At 44.6% G+C, this 18,026-nt stretch overlaps 1 protein-coding gene across 9 annotated transcripts in view; it reads left to right on the top strand.

Moving 5' to 3' along the window:
• FBXW8 (F-box and WD repeat domain containing 8) overlaps nucleotides 1-18,026 on the top strand; it is a 47,019-nt gene that overhangs the window by 27,983 nt on the left and 1,010 nt on the right. For 3 of the 9 annotated variants that reach the window (XM_085509551.1, XM_085509549.1, XM_085509550.1), the window contains 5 exons: nucleotides 1,685-1,881; nucleotides 2,881-3,090; nucleotides 12,340-12,467; nucleotides 15,845-16,018; nucleotides 17,435-17,551. In XM_085509551.1, coding sequence (XP_085365677.1) covers nucleotides 1,685-1,881; nucleotides 2,881-3,090; nucleotides 12,340-12,467; nucleotides 15,845-16,018; nucleotides 17,435-17,551 — 826 coding nt within the window. Of the gene's footprint in view, nucleotides 1-1,684; nucleotides 1,882-2,880; nucleotides 3,091-12,191; nucleotides 12,257-12,339; nucleotides 12,468-14,179; nucleotides 14,322-15,844; nucleotides 16,019-17,434; nucleotides 17,552-18,026 lie in introns of those variants that run through there. The other 6 variants (XR_001558555.3, XR_014931977.1, XR_014931975.1 and 3 more) reach the window with 6 other exon arrangements.

Raw genomic sequence — 18,026 nt, 5'->3', positions numbered from 1 at the left:
ATCCTATAAGCAGCACTCCTAGGAATGGTAGCAATTTTATCTGCTGATAAATACATTGGGGTGTTTGCTTTTGCAGCGTAGTAGTTGTTCATGCTGAAGTTGTCATTCACCCCAATGAGATAAAGCAGCGTTTCTCTTTGCATTCCATTTGAATTATTTTCTCTCCTTGCATTGGCTTGTGACCTTACAAGTCAGTTGATTTTTGGTGGCACCGAGGATATTTTCACACCATATTGTGCATCAGCTGCTGCAAACACCGTATTGTGAAACTTTCAGGTGTTCTGGACAGAGATGACTATTGAACATTTGGTACAAAGCCGTCTACCTGCCTTGAACAGATTGTATTATTGCACAATGTGCTTCCACTGTCCTCGCGTTTGAGATGCGGTGGCAATGGATTTGTTGCCTGCTCTGGGGAGCAGACCTCTAAATGCCAGCCCTCCCTACAGCACTGTGCATGTGCTGCAGGCCAGTGGTGTGTTGTTCAAAACCAGTTCAGTGGTTATTTACCTTTCAAGCAATTAACATAATTACCATTATGCTAAGAAGTAATTTTGGGAAGTTCTGCTCGCAGCCCTTACGACTCCATCGGGACAGTTTGAGTCGGGACTTATCTCTTTGATGGAAGCCTAATTGCAGTTTTGGCTTTGTGTGAACAAACAGAGGCAGCTAATTGTTTAGGCAAATAGCAGATTAATTTAAATATGCATCCCTAATAAAACAAAAATGGTCCCCATTATGGTGCACGTTCCCATGGCGAGGAATATAAATATTCAGTGGGAGTGCCATTAGACGGGGATCTTAAGGATTATCTGCATTATTTCACATTGGTAGCACTTTCCAGATACCAAATAATCTTTACAAAAGCAAACATAAATCAATTTAAACTCATTTAGATACCATTTCGATCTGTGCAGTTTCATTACCACACTCTTGCTTCACCTCCTCTGGGACACAGGAGGAGTGTTTGCAAACTGGCATTGGTGCCCGTCCGCAGCTGTCTGTCAGAGCTTTTATGTCTCCTTTTGAAGGAAGAGCTATCATTAATCATTTCATCATTAATGGCCATACTCAAGTAGGAAGAAGGCTTCTCCTGCCCCGGTCCTCTTGTCATGTCTGAAGATTGCTTCTCTGTTAATTCAGTGCAAGGGTGGCCTGGGAGTCTCCAATTCTGTCTGGCCCTTCTGCTCTGTAATACGCTCCTAATTGCTTCAGGTTGCTCTTATTCAGATTACTGCTTTAATGCACCATGCTTTTAAATAGAGTATTGGTGACCTGTGCAAGGAAAATCTGCAATTGCAAATGCGTTCTCTCTTGACTCGCACTCCTGTATTTTTTGAGGTTTGTATTTGGCTTCCTGAAAGCTTTAAACTCTGTTTTCTAGACTGTCATTGTTCAGAGTTTTGCTGCTGGTTGCAAACTGACTGTTAGGAATGGTGTTAATGTCCATGGCCTGACTGCTGTGTGTGCAGAGCTCCAGGTTTTAGCTCTGAAACATTTCTGTGTGCAGCACAATGACTTAATTTGGTATGTGGGTTCTTCCTCGCTGTCTTCCTGCTTTTGAGTCTCTTTTCTGTGTGCATACACGCTGTTTTTGTTAGAACGTTTATAAACTCGCATCTTTAGATGATCTTACAAGGTTTTCTTCAATTCTCACCTGTGTTTGCTTTGTGTTTGTATGCAGGTACTGTGAGTGTTTGGAGCCTCATGATAGGGCGCGAGCCGATCCATCGCTACCAGCATAACCAGAGGATACAGGCTTTAGCTCTGGGCTCCAAGGGTGCAACAGTAGCAACAGCATCTGGCTTTGAGGTCAAGGTGGAAAGCCCTGATGACAGGGGGTTCTGGCAAACTACAGGAACATTTGAAATCCAGAAATTGGTGAGTCTCCAGACTGCCCAGCTTCATTCCAGGAGCTCCTGATCTACTAATTATTATTGATATAGTTTAAGAGGGATCTTTTTAAAATCTTACAGGAGTGCTGTGTGAGCTACATAACAGCATTATCCAATAGAGGCTGTGATTTTGTAGCAGGTTAATGGATGAACCTTTCATTACTGAAGAGCAGGGGTGCAGTGCTGGCTTAAGCTACAAGTGAAAATGAACAGAAGTCCATATGGTGCAGGAGGTTGGCGGTTTTCAATTATTATTTTTTTTTGTCAACATTAAACTAAGTTGGCTCATCTTGTAAATCAGTTTTCTCGCATAGAGTTGGAGCTAAAACTCGAGGTCTCATTCCAGATCAACGCTATCTGATTAATTCGAGGCAGGATATTGCAGACGAGCTAATAGTATCACTTGTGAAGCTGTAACTAGTTGTGCAGCTCCTTTAGGTTGCACCTTCTGTCACTGAACTTTTGTGGCTGTTTTAATTAAAAACCAAAAATGATCCCATTCTCCGGAGTTTTATTATAGCTCAGTGTGTCAATCCTTTTTGAAATGGGGAGGGGAGTGTGTAAGAATAAATGGAGTCTTACAGCTTTTCTTTTGCAAGAAACTAACTGCACAGCTAATGAGTATGAAGTCAATTTAAACCATTCCTGATTCATCTTCTCTTTCCAATCTGTCAGTCCTACAGTACTTAAAAATAGACAAAATGCCCAAACATTTGAAGAATTTTCCAAGTAACGGTGTTAAAACACCCCTCTCCCTTGTAGTTGGATCCATGCTGACTGTAAGCCATGTTCCATCATAGGAGCTAAATCTGCAGATATTCTGAAATAAAGTTAATGCTCAGACTTCATCTGAAATGCATTTGTAACTGGGATGACTCAAAATCGTGGGTAACCTGTATGTCAGTAGCTTGTTCAGTTTAACATATTGCAACAGTGACTTAAAACAGTTTTTGCCTGCAATAAAAATGAAATCTGCTCTTTTTAGGTAAACTTCCTTCATCTGGTTCCAGATGTTTGGGACAATCCAGTGGCAGTAGCAGCTGCAGAAGATGTTGTCTATGTCCTGAAAGGAGAAGACCCTGGGACAGTCCTCCATTCTGTCTATGGTCAGCCTGTCACGTGTCTTGACGTCTCTGCTCATGAAGCAGCCTTTGGGGTCAAAAGCTTTGGCTGGATACTGAACGAGCCCAACCAGGTATTTAAAGCTTTCTGTCATATTTTTGCACTTGTGGCATGAAAAAATTCTGCTAAGGACCATTTTCCTGTTTACTACTGGGGTTTTTTTGGTGTGTTGTTTTTTCTTTTTGGCAGTAGATGGAAGACACTTCTAATTGCAGTAATGTGTTGCTGGTTTCTTAGAGTAAGCTGAAGGGGATGTTGTTCAGCTAACTGGGTTTGCTGTATGAATGCTTTGCATTCTCTGCTCCTCACTCCCAGCTGTATGCTGCACCAGTGCTCCTCTAGGGGGAACTAGTCTCAAAAAAAACAAAACCAAGAAGAAAACAATCCCAAACCGGAGAAATAAAATAAAATAAACAACCTCCCCAAACAAAGAAACAGAAAATACATGTACATTCTTCAGCCTCTGTGGTGAGGACGTCCTGAGCAGTGTGCTGAGCCCTGCATGTGCTCATGTACAGCTCTGGTAGGAGGCTTTTTTCAGTGTGTGCACTTGAGTGTTTGAGCTATGTTACTTCTGAACCAGTGAGAATAGTGTCACTGCTGCGTTAGAGGAAGCTCCATGATGGTCGTAGGTTTGAAGCCTCTGCAACCCAGTCAGATATTTCATCAGCGCATCTTGCTAGTGCCAAGGTAGATGAAAACTGCAGTCATCTGGTAACTGCTGAAGACTCAGGCACTGTTTTAATGCAGCTGTTCTCAAACTTCTCTGCTTGCAGGGTTGGCTGTTTCTGGGTTTTTGCATCCCAGAAGGTAACAGAAAGAGCTGTATATCTTTCTGGTTCAGAAACCTGCTCCTGGGCAGCCCCTCCACTGTGGTGCACCCCTCCAAGGCAGAGAGCAGGCTGCAGGCTGCAGGCAGACCTTCTTCCAGTTGCCCTGAGAAGTGTTTCTTTCCTGTTCCTGCATCTTGCCTAACTTGCCCATTGCTTAAAGCTGTTATGTTTGTGGTTGTGCTGCAGCACATGGTAGGGCATCAGCTGAGTGGAAGGGGAGTGAGTGCCTGGGCAGGTGGAGCTGAGCAACAAGGAGGTAGGAGCTGCTGTGTTCAGTACAAGTGCAGTGTTTCTTTTGGCAAGTGACTGAAACAGGAAGGCTTTGTTTAGCACTGTTTTGTTAGGCATAAATCCCTCCACCTGCATCTCATTCCCCACAAAATTCACATTCCCAGTGGAAATGCCTTGTAAAGGAGCAGAGAAATCTCCATAGCCCCAAGCATTGCTCAGTACATCCAGACACATCTCCTTTAGCCCTGCAGTGCTTGGTGGCAGCTTGCATTCAGCAGCACATCAGCCCACATCCTAATCAGGAGATGGGGCTGCTGCTACCCAGACGGTCAGGCCGTGCTTGACAAGGACACGTGCTTGGCATTGCTGCAGCAGCTGACATCACACCGGAAATTAATTACTAATGTCTCTGATGATAATTGCTCACCTCGCACAGACGTGAAGGGACTTCGCATTGGTTGATTACGCTGGTCATGAGTTGACAATCTGTCTTCAGGAGAGCTTTTGATCTCCAAAACCTGTTTGCAGAGAATTCCAACCCCATTTGCTGCTGGCTGTGTTGCTGTGGTAGAAAAGCTGTTGCCTCTCTGTTTGGGTTTTCTTTGTTTTTCAGGAGGGTTTTTTTTTCTTGTTGAGCGTCGGCGCATGAGCCTAACATTAGAGTGGTAACCTGCTTTCTGAAGGCAGTGCAGGCAGGGAAACAGTCTCTGTCCCTCTTTTTTCTTTTATTTTTTTAATCATTGTCTAATTTTAACCAAATCTGACAGCAGAGCAGAGATCTGAGGCATACATTTTGTAGGCACTTTTATGTTGGAAAGGAGAAAAACATCAAATCCACAGCATTGGCTTGCTTCTTATTAGAGCACAGACATCCATGCAGGAGAAGGGAGGAGCAGAAATGCTTCATCTGTGGGAGAAAGTTCACCTCCCACCTCAGATGTGACAGCTCGAGGACAGGGCACATTCTTGAACTTTAACTGAGTGCCCCTCAGACCCTTTAGTTTTTCTTTGAAACCATAGAGCTAACAGGAATTTCTTTATTAAGGGATATTTCAACTATATTAGCGGACAGTGTACTGTTTTCCTTAAGTACCAGATCCGAACACTGAGGCCTCTGTTCCCCCCTTGGCTTACGGGTGGGTAACAGCACAGAGCAGGTGATGTACTGCAGGCACAGACAGCTCATCACCCCGTGTTACGCTGCTGGGAGAGTTCTGTTGTTCGCCTGTTGATGCATTCTGGGTTTTGCACATTGTATGTGAAACAGGCATCCACAGTTTTAAACTAGAGGTAGTTCAGGTGCTGTTCATGCCAGGATATCTGAACCGGGCAGTAAGGATTGACTCTGTGATCTGATTGCTGGTGCATTTATCTCGCTGATGGAGTGAAGCTTTTCTTATACTTCATGTACTGATAAGCTTCCCTGCATGGAACTTCTGTCAGTATCATCTGGGCTCCCATGACAAGCTCACATGAGCTCTGTCCTACCTGTGAGTTAGTTCAGTGAGATGTATGGGTGCTTTATTCTCCTGGTGGAGAAGAATAAAACACACCCCCATTAAAAAGAAAACAAAAACCACCCAACTTTCTCCTGTATTTAAAGCTCAATTGAAATCATTCTGTGTTTCAGTTCTTGTTATTTACCTTCCATCATCGTGGCAGGTGCTGAGTGGTTGTTTTTATTTTCCCAAGCTAATAAACTTCTAGTTTGCAAACTGATTTTATTTTTGCACAACCTTCACTGTTATTTCAGCTCTGATGGATGAGGGTGGGAGCAGGGCAGTGTGGCTTTAGATCCCCCATGTCACAGGCAGAAGGTAGGTGTGCTGAAAGCAGCGCCCTGGGAGCTGTTTGTTCTGCTGTCATGTTTTCATCTGCTCTGAGCTGATGATTGGCTTGTGCTGATGGATGCTGCTCAATATCACCTGTCTCTTCTCATCAGCCATGGAAACGCTGCCTCTTTGTGCACCTGTATTTAACGTTTCTGCAGAGCTCTTCAGCTGCCTCCTAACATCAGTTTATCCAAACTGCTGTTATGTGAGTAGAAAAAACCAGAAATCAGAAGTTGTCAAATAATGCTGGCAATTGAAACTCGTGGTTTAGTTTCCCTTGGATGATGTTTTTAGGTCACAGATATTCCATGTAAATTCTTACATCTTTACCCTCTTTTAATAGAATTCCTCTTCTTTGTGCACCAATAATCTTGTGTGGTCTTTTCTGGTATTATAACTTCTCCAGTGCCAGAGATTTCCATTTTCTGTGAGTGCTTTTCACTTTTCTTAACCACCACAAAGCAGTTTCAATGCGCTGATCTTTCCAAACTCTTGTTGTCCTCAGGACTGAACAGAAGAGGAGGGATGTGCCCACCAGTCAGGCACTGTGAGGAGCACAGCCCTGCACAGAGCAGGAGTTTTCTATGCCTAAATTGTGCAGGATATATCATTTAACCTCTGTCTCACTGAAAAGTAACAATGATCCATCTTGGTTTCTCTGTGCTTGCAAATGACCAAGAGTCATTTTGCAGCTTGACAAATAAAGCTCTTTTCTCCTGGCTAATGATAATGACATTCAGGCTTTTTCTTTTTTTCCTATTCACACATTAATGTGAATACCTCAAAATTGGCACAGCTTCTTTGGTGGCAGTTGTCTCCGCTTTTGAAAACAGAGCTGCTGGGATGTGCCATGTTTATTCCAGGTGCTAATCTATGAAACCAAAGCCATTCATTCCATTTTTAAGAACTACTTTGCCTTCCCTTCACCTGCCTTCTCCTTGGCTTAGGGAAGGAGCACTTCCAGGCTGGTGCTTGTGTCGTGGTTGGTGGCGATTTGACTTTCATCTCCGGGTACCTGAACTCTTACATCAGTCTTCAGCCACGAGTTAAATGAGCCCGGTACTCTCACTGCAGGTCCTTGCAGACATCTGTCAGCACCGCAAACCTATCGGGCCTGGCAAAGCACTGGAGCTGGCAGTCTGTGCCCGGGACGTGTCCAGTGCTGGAGCAGCAGCAGGAGTTGCAGGTGCATTGGCAGAGCTGCCTTCCTGGGGCTTGTGCACTGCCTGGGCAACGCTTGGCTCTGCCTCTTGTCACCAGCATGCAGCCTGACTTGTGACTGCAGTCAAAGGAGAACTTACAAGGAAGAACCGTCCTGTGCTTGCCTTTGGCTTTGTATGTAACTTGGGTGGCAGCTGCGGCTGTTTGGAGGAGCAGGCAGCATGTTTGGCTGGCAGCTGGGCTGGGTTTGCTGCAGACTTATTGTTGTAATTCTCTGCACAGGTCTTGAAGCATTGCTGAAGGCTGCTTGGTGCAGCTAAGTGCATGTGAAATAAGAGTTGCTGCTTGCCAGCAGAAAGTCACCTTTAGGATGGCATGAAAGTCAATTTTCCACATGCTTGGAGAAATGTTGTTACCAGCCTCACACAATGACTTATATCTGGCAAGAACTTGCAGAATAGTCTCTCTGGCTGATTGTCAAAAATTACATCATATTGGAGTAAACTGCTTTTAAATCAAACATCCATTATTCATGTATATTAACCACTTTTTTAATTTATTTTTTTTTCTTACTGGCTGTTTTGTTTATGATTTACTCCTTTTCTTTCTCTCTGATTGTCTGTCTGTCTCCCTCATCTGCTCCTTTTAAATCTTAGCTCATCTTTAAATTTATGGAGCCAGCGCACTTATCTCTGTGTGCAAGCACCAACGTGCTGACCTTGCATTTGTTAGCAGGCAGGTTTTGTTGTTGCTGTTGCGGTGTTACGTGCTGTATTTGCAGTAGGCGATGCAATACATTTGCAGTAGGAAATCTGCGCCTCTGAGGCTTTCTTCTGCATCCCTTTAGAAACAGAACTCCAACTTGCAGCCATGCGCTGTACTTAATTTGATGATTTTTGTCACAAATGCAAATGAAATAGCCCTGTCACTTCTGTATGCATTCTCTGAATTGAATGGTTTTAACCTGAGCAAAACCAGATCCCTTTTTATCCGCTGCGGACTTGAAATGTCACATCCCCATCTCTTGTTGGTAATAATTGTGTGTATTCAGGCAGTGTTCCCTTGGGTTGGCACAGGGATGGGCAGGAGGAAAGGAGGCAAAACTAAATCCTAAAATAAATGTAGACAGCTTTTGGGTTCTCGTTCTGATCCTCTGCTTTCTGCTCTCTGCTCTGTTAGGAACCTCCATCCAGGCAGTTACTGAGACAGCAGATCTTGAAGGGATCCTGTGTTATTCAGTAATGGCAAAGGTGTAGGCTTTGGGTGCACAGTTTAACAACGTGCTTTTTCCCATCTAATACTTCATCAACATAGGAATTAAGTATACTATATAGAAAGAGTTCTTCCCCCCATTCCAAGAGGCAGCAGGTTTACCAGCCCAGAGCTGCAGTGGCTTAGGACAAGAAGCAGAAGTGTGGTTACAGAGGAAGCGCGCAGTTGCACAGAGCTGCTTTCAGCTGGCCTGCAGCCAGGACAGTGGGCTGAACACCCCTGCTCTCACTGAAAATACCACAGGCTCTTTGATAACAAGTGCTCAGGGATTTGTTGTTTCAGTGTTGCATACAAAAAAGACATCTCCAACAACACATGATCCCAAAACACCTGCTGGGACACGCATGGAAGAGTTCCATCAGCAGCATTTCCTTCAGTTCCTTGGTTTTTCTTGGAAGTATCTCAACCAGAGTGCACAGAGTATGCTTGACCTCACTTAGCTGTGAGATGTAATGAAGCTCATGGCTTAGCTATCCTGGCTGCAGGGACTTTGTGAATTAATGTAGCCTTCTTTCTTCAGTTCTTGGACAGCATTTAAAGAGAGCTCCTCATACCCACTGATGTGCAGTTCCTGGAGTGCAGCAAGCTTTCCTTTCTTCCTCTGCCCATCACTTTGCCAGTTGCTCAGTCGGTCCATCCGAGGACGGTGGCCACAGGTTGAGAGTTGCCCAACTTGGGCAGTAAGGAGGGAAATTAGTCTAATGCACTGCCTTAACAAAAGAGAGTATGAGCATGAATAATTAATACCACCAGTCTGTGGCAATAGGATAAAATGAAGTCCCATTTGCTCAGCCTTATTAAAAGAGAGAGAGAGAGGGAGAGATGGTAAAGGTTGTTAAGGGACTTGTAACATGGAAAGAATCGCCTCTGAGATGGATAATGTGTTTTCTAATCTCTGTGGTCTTTAACTAAACATAATGGTAAAGGTACTCTAGCTATTTCTGGCTTGTTGAATTATTAAGCATTCTGGGAGATTGCTTGGCTCTCATCCAATAACTTAGACTTTTTCATTTGAACAATGTTAATAGGTAACGCTTTTTATTTTGTGCATTAGATCCTGATACATCTGCACAGAGTATTTAATGCTTTTCCTCCCCTGTGCCCCAGAAGTCCCACGAGGGCAGGGATGCTCGTTAGCGTGCTATCCCAGGGTACTTCATTTCACACCCAAGTGCTCTTGTTTCGCTTACCTTCAGGTCTGTGACTATTAGGTCACTGGTCTTGGGTGGCCATTATAGGATTATAAATGTCTTTGAAAGGGTAATCCCTTTGCAGTGTGCATTATAGGATTATAAACCTCCTAAAGATCTTATGCTTTATCTGCCCTTTAACATACAGGCCCTTATTTCAAGTCCCTATTGACCAGGTATTTCGTTCGTTCTCCTTGGCCTTTGTAAAGAAAATCCTCGTTGCCGTGGGATACTGGAGAGGAGCTCATCAGAGGTGTTGTAGCATCTTCAAAATGGTTATTTATTTAAAATGCTTTTAAACCGCTGTGTTCAAGAAGTTATTCAGACCTCAGAACGCATTCAGTGCTCCTTTGGTTTCTTTACCTACCGGTTTGTCAGGGCAAGGTTTTGAAGCTCATTTTGCACACCAAGACAGAAGGTCAATAGGAAGGTGGGTGGAAATCACAGAAAGCACCTTCTTACCAAGTGGTTGGGCTAGTTGGCTAGAAATGCACATCTGCATTATAAACATCTGTAAGAAACAATCTTTCGAAGACTGGAGACTGATGTGAGAGGAGAAGGAATGGAGGAAGCAGAAAACAAAAGCTTTTATAGCAACTTGATGGATCTGAAACGTTATTTCTACAGATTCTGATAGATGAAACATTTTGGAAGCAGTGGGCAGCAGTGTGTTATGTGAGGAGAAAGCAGTCATTTTTCATTTGGGGCTGCACGTAGGAGAGTGTCACAGGTCTAAAACTGGGACTGCAAGCAGGAAAGGGTAGAACATTTGCTCAGATTTTAAACAGCAAAACTTCAAATGCTGCATGCAAGCAGTTCTTTATGGTCTGTCATGGTCATCGCTGTTCAAGTGTGTATCAGATGCTGATAGGACAGATAGAAGTGCTGGTCGTTTAGGTAAATTAATAGGTTATGGATGTTGATGTTAAGTAGTATTCCCAGGGGACTTTGGAGAAAGCAGCCTTTGGTCCTCTCCTCTCCAGAGCTGGCAGGGGCTGCTTGCGAGGCACACACTGGGAGCTGCAGTGTGTTGCTGTTGACCCCATCGTCTGTCGTTCAGCACTGTGTTGACTTTGTGGGTTTTTGAACAAAACCTCCCAAAGAGAAACTTGGTTGCAAGGCAGAGGCGTTAATTTCTGAGAATTCTGCAAAGTGCTTTAGCCAGTACATTATTCACCCTGACTTTGGTTAGGGGAGCTGTTCTGTGCCTGTTGGTTTTTGATCTTGATGACAAGCACTGCTTGTAGCGGCTACTTCATTGGAATGGAAGTTGACATTATTTTTAGCAGCTTTCATGCCCCAAGTCTCCCTGCAAAGGCAGATTCTCTTACTGTACAGGGATACGGTGAAATTGCTTTGGTTTTTGTTTCTTGTTTTGGTCTTAGGGATGAAAAAACACATGCCCCAAATGGTATTTGAGGCAAGCAGTTTGTACAGCACTATACTGTGGGCAGATGGGAGAGGGAACTGGGAACTTATATAAATATAAGTAACTGGGTGTGTTGGATGTGATGTCTTCATTCTAGTAGGGAACTTGATAATATCTGTGGATAAAACTTTGCATTTCTTTTAACTGGAAGAAATGGGGGCAGGAGGAAACCTGCATCATCTCTGCAGTATTTCTAGAGGTTTGGAGACATCCATCATAGAATGATCTCCCGCTCTCTTAATTCAGCCTTTCAGGTGTATCTTAAAAATGCACAGTGAGAGAGTGGAAGGGCAGACAGCATCACGTCACTGCTCTGCTGAGCATTGAAATAATATGCACTGACAGTGGGATATTTCTTAAACTGCGCAAGGATGTAATCAGAAAAGTACAAGGTGAGAATGTTCACGTGGCATTGAGACAGCCACACTGGAATTGCCATGGAAACTATGAGGGTTTGGTTGTTTTACTGATATTTGAAGTGCTATTTCTCTTTTCACGGTCATAGATGATTATGTTTATTGAACGAGTTAATTGAAGGAACATCACCATGAAATGCAGTTGTTTTCTGAGGGCACTGAGAACTTCTGTCAGCTTCGCTGGACTTTGCCCAGTGTGTTTTGCTGGATCTAAAAATACTTCCTTTCATGGAAAGGCCCAAACAGATAATCCTCATCTGGCCCCACAGAAGAGACGGTGAACATAATTAAACTGATTGCTGTGCAGCAGAGAGGAGGGTGAGCAGAAGGGAAATGACTCGTACCTCTCTTCCAGTCCTCAGTGGCGTCATCCTGGATTCAGCCTAAAATCAGAGCTGTTGTTATTCTTTTCCCATCTGAGCTGCCATTTCAGATGCACTATTTCTCTTCATCTGCACAAAAGCCAATTGCGGGGCCTGTCAGCACTGAGTCAGTGCACTTCTGCTCTTCGGTTTTTGCTCTGTTTGATGGAATCTTTACACACAGTCCATCTGTCTAAACCTTCCAACTGCTGACTCTGTTTTCTTTCTCTATTCTTTCAAATATGCGAGTTGAAAAGCAAGTCATGTAATTTCTTTACCCGTGTAAACCAGGAAGAATTGACCTGTGGCTTTATGGACTGCCTGAGACCTCTGCCTATCTTAAATAGATTGCCAGTAGCCCCCCTCACCCTGGCTGTGTGGTGGGTTCCATTGTGAAACTTGTAGTTTCTTTTTTTCCTTTTTGAATGTGCGTTTCTTTCCTTGACAGGGAGTGCCTGTATGTTGGCTGCTGATAGAACGTGAGATGAGTCCTGCAAAGCATCTCTTATGGTGGTAACTCTGCTCTGCTTCCCACTGTGGCAAAAGGTAGTTGTGCTCACGCTGCATTTAGCCAATGTTTGTTCTGTTTCTGCCAGGTTCTTCTTTACAACCTGGAAACAAGTCAGTGTCTAAAGAAGCTAGGCAACTCCATGGGTGACTTTACATGCGTCAACCTCCAGCACAGTCCTCCAAACATGCTCGTTACAGGCAATAAAGACAGAAGGTAGGTGCTACCAAGAGTTGTAACCCTTTTCCAGTTAGCTTACTTTCTGTCCTGCTGTCCTACATCTGGACCTGCTAGAATTTGTTTCTCCTCTAATGTTTCAAACGCGGCCAGCCTGAACTTCAGGAACAAAATATTAGGTAATAGTTGGACGTGGCTGCCAGTTTGCTTTGTTACAGAAAGCTCCATGGGAAGACTTTCTTTTTAAGCCATTTGGTGGACACAGTTGGTGTACAGCCCAGCGAGACCACTTGGAATATCTTCCACTTCCCTACCACCACCCGCAAAATTAGTTTGGCATTTAAAAGCTCACTTTCTGATATTAAAAAAATAACCTAAGGGATGAATCATGTAGGATGAGATGAGTCCGTCTGCCAAATGATGTCAAGAGTGTATTTCGGAACACTGTGATGTCCCTCAGGTGACAAAAAAAAAAGGAGAGACTTTCATATGAACAGATTCCAACTTCTATTTAGCTGATTAGCAGCTTTCTCTTTAACTCCTTGGCTTGGGGAGTAGGATTTTCCCTGCACAATATCTGGTGCCAGGAATGGACGCTCTGGGAACAGTCAGCGCGAAAGGATTAAAGTGCTTAAAAAGACCCTTTGAGTCCAATTTTTAGGTTTTCTTTTTTGGCTGGTTACGTGCGGGGTCTGATCCAGTGCACCAAAGGAGATGTGGGATGGCGACGAGCCAGTCTCTAATGGCTCCTGGTTCCTTCCCTCCTCCTTTCCGCGCTGGGCACCAGGCTGCAGGTGGTGGTCTGGTGTGGCGGTGGGTATCAGCTTGTAAGGCGGGTGCTTCCCTCTGCCAAATCCCAGGCCTCCATCCCGCCAGCACAGCAGCTTGCAAAAATGATTATTTTGTCAACCAGCATTTCTTTTTCCCCCCCTTCCTTCTCAGTGAATAGGCAGCGGAAGCAAAACTCACACTTCTTCAGCAAAGGGGGAAAGGAAATATCTGAAGTTTGACATGTGTAATTGAATCCTTGGGAGTTTGCTTTTTTTTTTTCTTTTTTTTCCTTCTCTAAAAGCATATAATTGATTTTCCAAAGCACCCTGGTAAAACTACCTGCAATTTTAATCTTTCCCACAGTGATGAGAGAGCAGATAAAGTTAATAGCCCCTAAGTGAGATTAAAATGTACTCCCTTTATACCAGAGTAAATGTCTCGCCCTTTCCCCTGAAGAAAGCTTTTCAGCTGTATTTAGCTCAAGCACTGGCTGAGTTCAGGGGTTGGCCATCACTAAACCAACAAGACGTGAGGAATCAATAGCTCAGCAAATAAGTTTGGCATCCAGGAGACAGAACCACGTGTATCTCAAAGGTCAGTAATTCACAGGGTGTAGCCTGAAATGTGCTAATAGGTGCTGGGCATCCACAGGTGGGCTGGGGCTGGGGAGACCTCCCTGGCCCTGTTACGGAGTGAGCCCCTCAGTAGGGCCTTGCCACCCCTCCTCTGGGAAAATGTCTTGCTGGAATTAAACACAGCACTTGGAAAATGCTTCTCCTGAAGCACTGCTGAATGATTTGATTACATAGCTGTGCTTCACACCAGTGCAAGGTCTGAGAACGGGGAGTGTTTGCTAATGCACTGCAGCCTTGTTGTTTTCTAAGGCAGTGAGTAGCATGGGGAAAGCAAGCGTGGCAAGCCCAATGTTTGCTACTGCTGAAAAGTGTGGAACCAAACATGTATTCTGTCTTCTCCCAAAGGCAACTACTGCTCAAGCACTGGAACAGGAGAGTCACAGCCTTTCACAAGAGCACCTTCCTTACAGCTCCCTTCAACTGGGATGAATCCGATGTGCTCCCACTGAGCCCAGCTGTTGAGGCAGGAGATGGAGGGCAGTGCCAGGTCTGCATTAGAGCACATTAGACCATCACATTAGATTTGCAAAATGCTTTTCTTTTTTTTTTTTTTTTTTTAGAAGCACATCTAAGCAACTCCTGTGCCTCTAATTCTTACAAGGGTGTGCCAGAATGGACACCTGCCTGAAACCTGGGCCCTTGCTAATGAAATAGCCAGGACACATCGTGGTTTCCAACTGTGCTTACCAAACAGAAGAAGCTTTGATTGTCATACAGAACACGTGCAGCAAGGCAGGGAGAGTGTTGAGCGTGAGCACTTCCAAAATACCCCATCCTTACCCAAAGCACAGCTCTTATGTGTAGCCAAAGGTTCTCTCTGCTGGAGCTGGAGAAAGCAAGAAGTCCTTTCCACCATCAGCAACTATATTTGGGGGGGGGGGGATTTTCCTGGGGGTGAGCGCAGAGCCACACAAAGCATGATCCTCGCTCTGTTCCAGCGTGTTTCTCTGCATGTCAGATGGATGTTGCTCTGCTGGAGTTTTGGATTGTACCGCAGCCTTTTATTTCAGTTGCTGAAATGTGTTATTTGTAAAATCCTATGATGCAATCTCCATTTGAGAAAGGAAAGGGAAAGACTTGCAAAACCATTAAGATCATGGCAAGAGTATGGAACAGAATGCAGCTAATGTGCTGGAACAAGTGTTTTTTGGCCTTTTTTGAATTAATGTATACCTGATGGCTTCATTCTTGATAGCCTTCAGCTGGGAGGAACTTTCTCTGGCTGCTTTTCAGCTGAGATCAGTATTTCCCCTTACTTCTGTTTTCACTCACTGCATTTTATCTCTTTTGCTCTATCTGAATCTTGGCACGTAAGTATCAGAAAACATCCTCCTTTGTGGTATGTACTAGATGTAAAAAATAACACCATAAGAACAGATAAAGCTAAACTGTTTTTATAGACCTGTTGCACGACTTGAGGTCCTCTCCTCTTTTTCTAAAGTTCTCCATTAAACATAGTCCCTCTTCAAACCATTCATTGAGTACTTCTTGAGAATCACAGCTTTCAGGAACTATATAGAGAGACTGTTTATATACATATACATACATATATATAAACCTTTTGAGAAGAGGTACTGGTTGCTGTTACTTGTGGATAGCTTTGTTTCAGTGTTGGTGTACTCAGTAATAATTCTAGCATAGAAACCTATGATCCCCTTCATTTTCCTCTTGGATTGCTGCACATTTAGTCCTCAGTCTTCATAGAAATAGTTTATTCTTTCCAAGGCCTTGGTGGACGTGGGATGGGTACCAAGGGATGTTAGTGTTATGCCTTTATTCCTTACAGTACTCTCACATGCTGAGGGGCACAGATGCAGCTGAGCTTTCTCCAGATTTCATTTCTATCACCTGAGACCTGCCAAGCGACAGTGAGATCTTGCATGGCACAAGAAGTCTACCTCAAAGCCACCTGTGTCGCTGTCCCAGATGTACTGTCACAACCTGGAATGTGTGTGTGCTCTCAGGAGCCACAGCTGCTTTTATCTCCATTCTCGCTTTGTTCTCCCTCAGGGTCAGAGTGTACGACCTCCGCAGAAGCACAGCACTGTGCTCCCTCTACGCCCACCGACTGGGGGTGTCTGCAGTGCAGATGGATGACTGGAAGATCGTCAGTGGGGGAGAAGATGGGTTGGTGTGTGTGTGGGACCAGCGGATGGGCACCAAGCTCTGGGAGATGCACGCCAGGTAACCGTGTGTGTGCTCCTGTGCACTTTTAGCTTGTGTAGGCTTTTCACTTCTTCCAAAGTGCCTTGCTCATGGTAAGGGTGAGTGGACACTTCTCCCCATCCCTGGCTTTCCTGTGGAGTTCATTTAGCATCTTCTCCCCGCCCATCCATCAGTTACGACATTACCAAACCTTGGGCTTCAAGTGCTGTACTGCTGGCTGTTGTCCCCATTGTGATGGGTTCTCTTTATTTGACACACCTCCTGCAGTACCCGTGCTTCTGTTGTGCCCCTCCACGTTTCCCTTAGAAGCAACAAGCAAAGCCAGATTGGTATTTAAACACGCAGCCACTGATAGGAAAGTAACAGTTTGTACTGAAAGCACAAAATGTGCAGTGCTGAAGGAGCTTAAAGTACCAGCTGAGATCAGGATCCTGGAGCTGACAGAAGGCTATTAGTGGCTTCTATTAGCCAAATTACCACTTTTTGTTTGTGGCAAAATTCCCGGGGAGTTTGCTTTGTCTGAATAAAGACCTGAAGGATTTAGCCACAAGTAAACCCGAATCATAGAATCATGGAATGGCCTGGGTTGAAAAGGCCCACAGTGACCATCCAGCTCCAACCCCCTGCTATGTGCAGGGTCACCAACCAGCAGACCAGGCTGCCCAGAGCCACATCCAGCCTGACCTTGAATGCCTGCAGGGATGGGGCATCCACAGCCTCCTTGGGCAGCCTGTTCCACTGGATGCCCTGCTCTCAGTAAAATGAGCAGATACATCCCAAATACTGGGATGCTGATGGTTTTTTTTATTAATGCTTCTCCCCCACAGAGGTGATATGAGGTTGTTACAGTCAGAGAAGTTCAAGTGGGAGTTGTCATTAATTAATAGCAGCTATCTCCTCCTCTTTTGACCCTGTGAATTATAAAGCCCAGTGAGATGCAGTCAGTGCATTAAGGACAATATTGCATTGATTATCCTCTGGAGCAGCACTAATGAGTGTGCCAAGAAGGAGGGCAGGCAGTGCAGATCTGCTGAGCTCTTAGGTGCAGGGGGAGATGTATTCAAAGTGAAACCATGAGGTTAGATGTTTAAATACTGTTTAATCTATATAGGACTTGGAAAGGAACGCTTCAATCAAAAAGGCCTTTGTAGACGAGAGATGCTGAAGTTATTATCCATGCTTGTAACCTGTGCTGTGAATGGAAGGCATGGGCAGAAGTAGGGAAGAGAACAGGAGAAAGGTGCCAAGTTCAGATGGTGCTCTGGCACCACGTATATTCCAGTACCAGTCCACTAGGTGGTGATAAAGGCTGCATCCATCCGGCTCAGCTGGGCTGAGAGGAGCCAGAGGCGCATCTCGCAGCCTGGAGAGGGTGCACTGAGCTGGAGCTGGAGTTGTTCTTATTTAATGCTGCACTTGGGGTTTGTTTTTCAGGCATCCAGTGCGCTACGTGTGGTTTAATTCTCACAGCCTCATCACTGCCAACATCCCTGATGAGAAAACTCCCCGCGGTGCCAGCATCATGGACGACGACCTCACTGCACACCGCAGGTGAGTGTGGCTCTGCAGGGTGGGATCTGCAGCACAGTGTTAACGCTGCCTTTAAAAATGGCTCCATAAGCATTTTGAGTCATTGTCCATAGCACAAATAGAGGCAAAAAAAAATAGAGAAGCCTTTTCAAAACTGTTGTTGAATTTTGTCTCTCTGTTCACTTCTGAGCACAGAAAAAAAGCATTTCTTGTTTAAGGCGGTGAACATAAAGGCCTCTGAAGCAAGACAGAGAATGCAGTCTTTCCCTTACTTTAAGTATTAGTGATGATGTCTCCTCCTGAAGAAAATCTGCTGGTATTTAAGCTCCCAATTTGGGTATTTGTGGATGTTAGCTTGTCTAATGGAACTGTCAAACTATGGTGTGCTTACCTTCCCCCACTCCAATGGGTGAGCAGTGTTCCAGCAGATGACAGCTACATCTCTGAACCTGTCTGTGAACCAAGGCAGTGCGTGTTGATGGGGTCCCTGGAGGGG

This window comes from Coturnix japonica, chromosome 9 (genome assembly GCF_054131305.1).
Source record: "Coturnix japonica strain WE chromosome 9, WE-NBRP24, whole genome shotgun sequence".
Classification (NCBI taxonomy): domain Eukaryota; kingdom Metazoa; phylum Chordata; class Aves; order Galliformes; family Phasianidae; genus Coturnix; species Coturnix japonica.
Note: the sequence above shows the minus strand (reverse complement) of the source record. Positions and strands in the feature narration are given on the sequence as shown.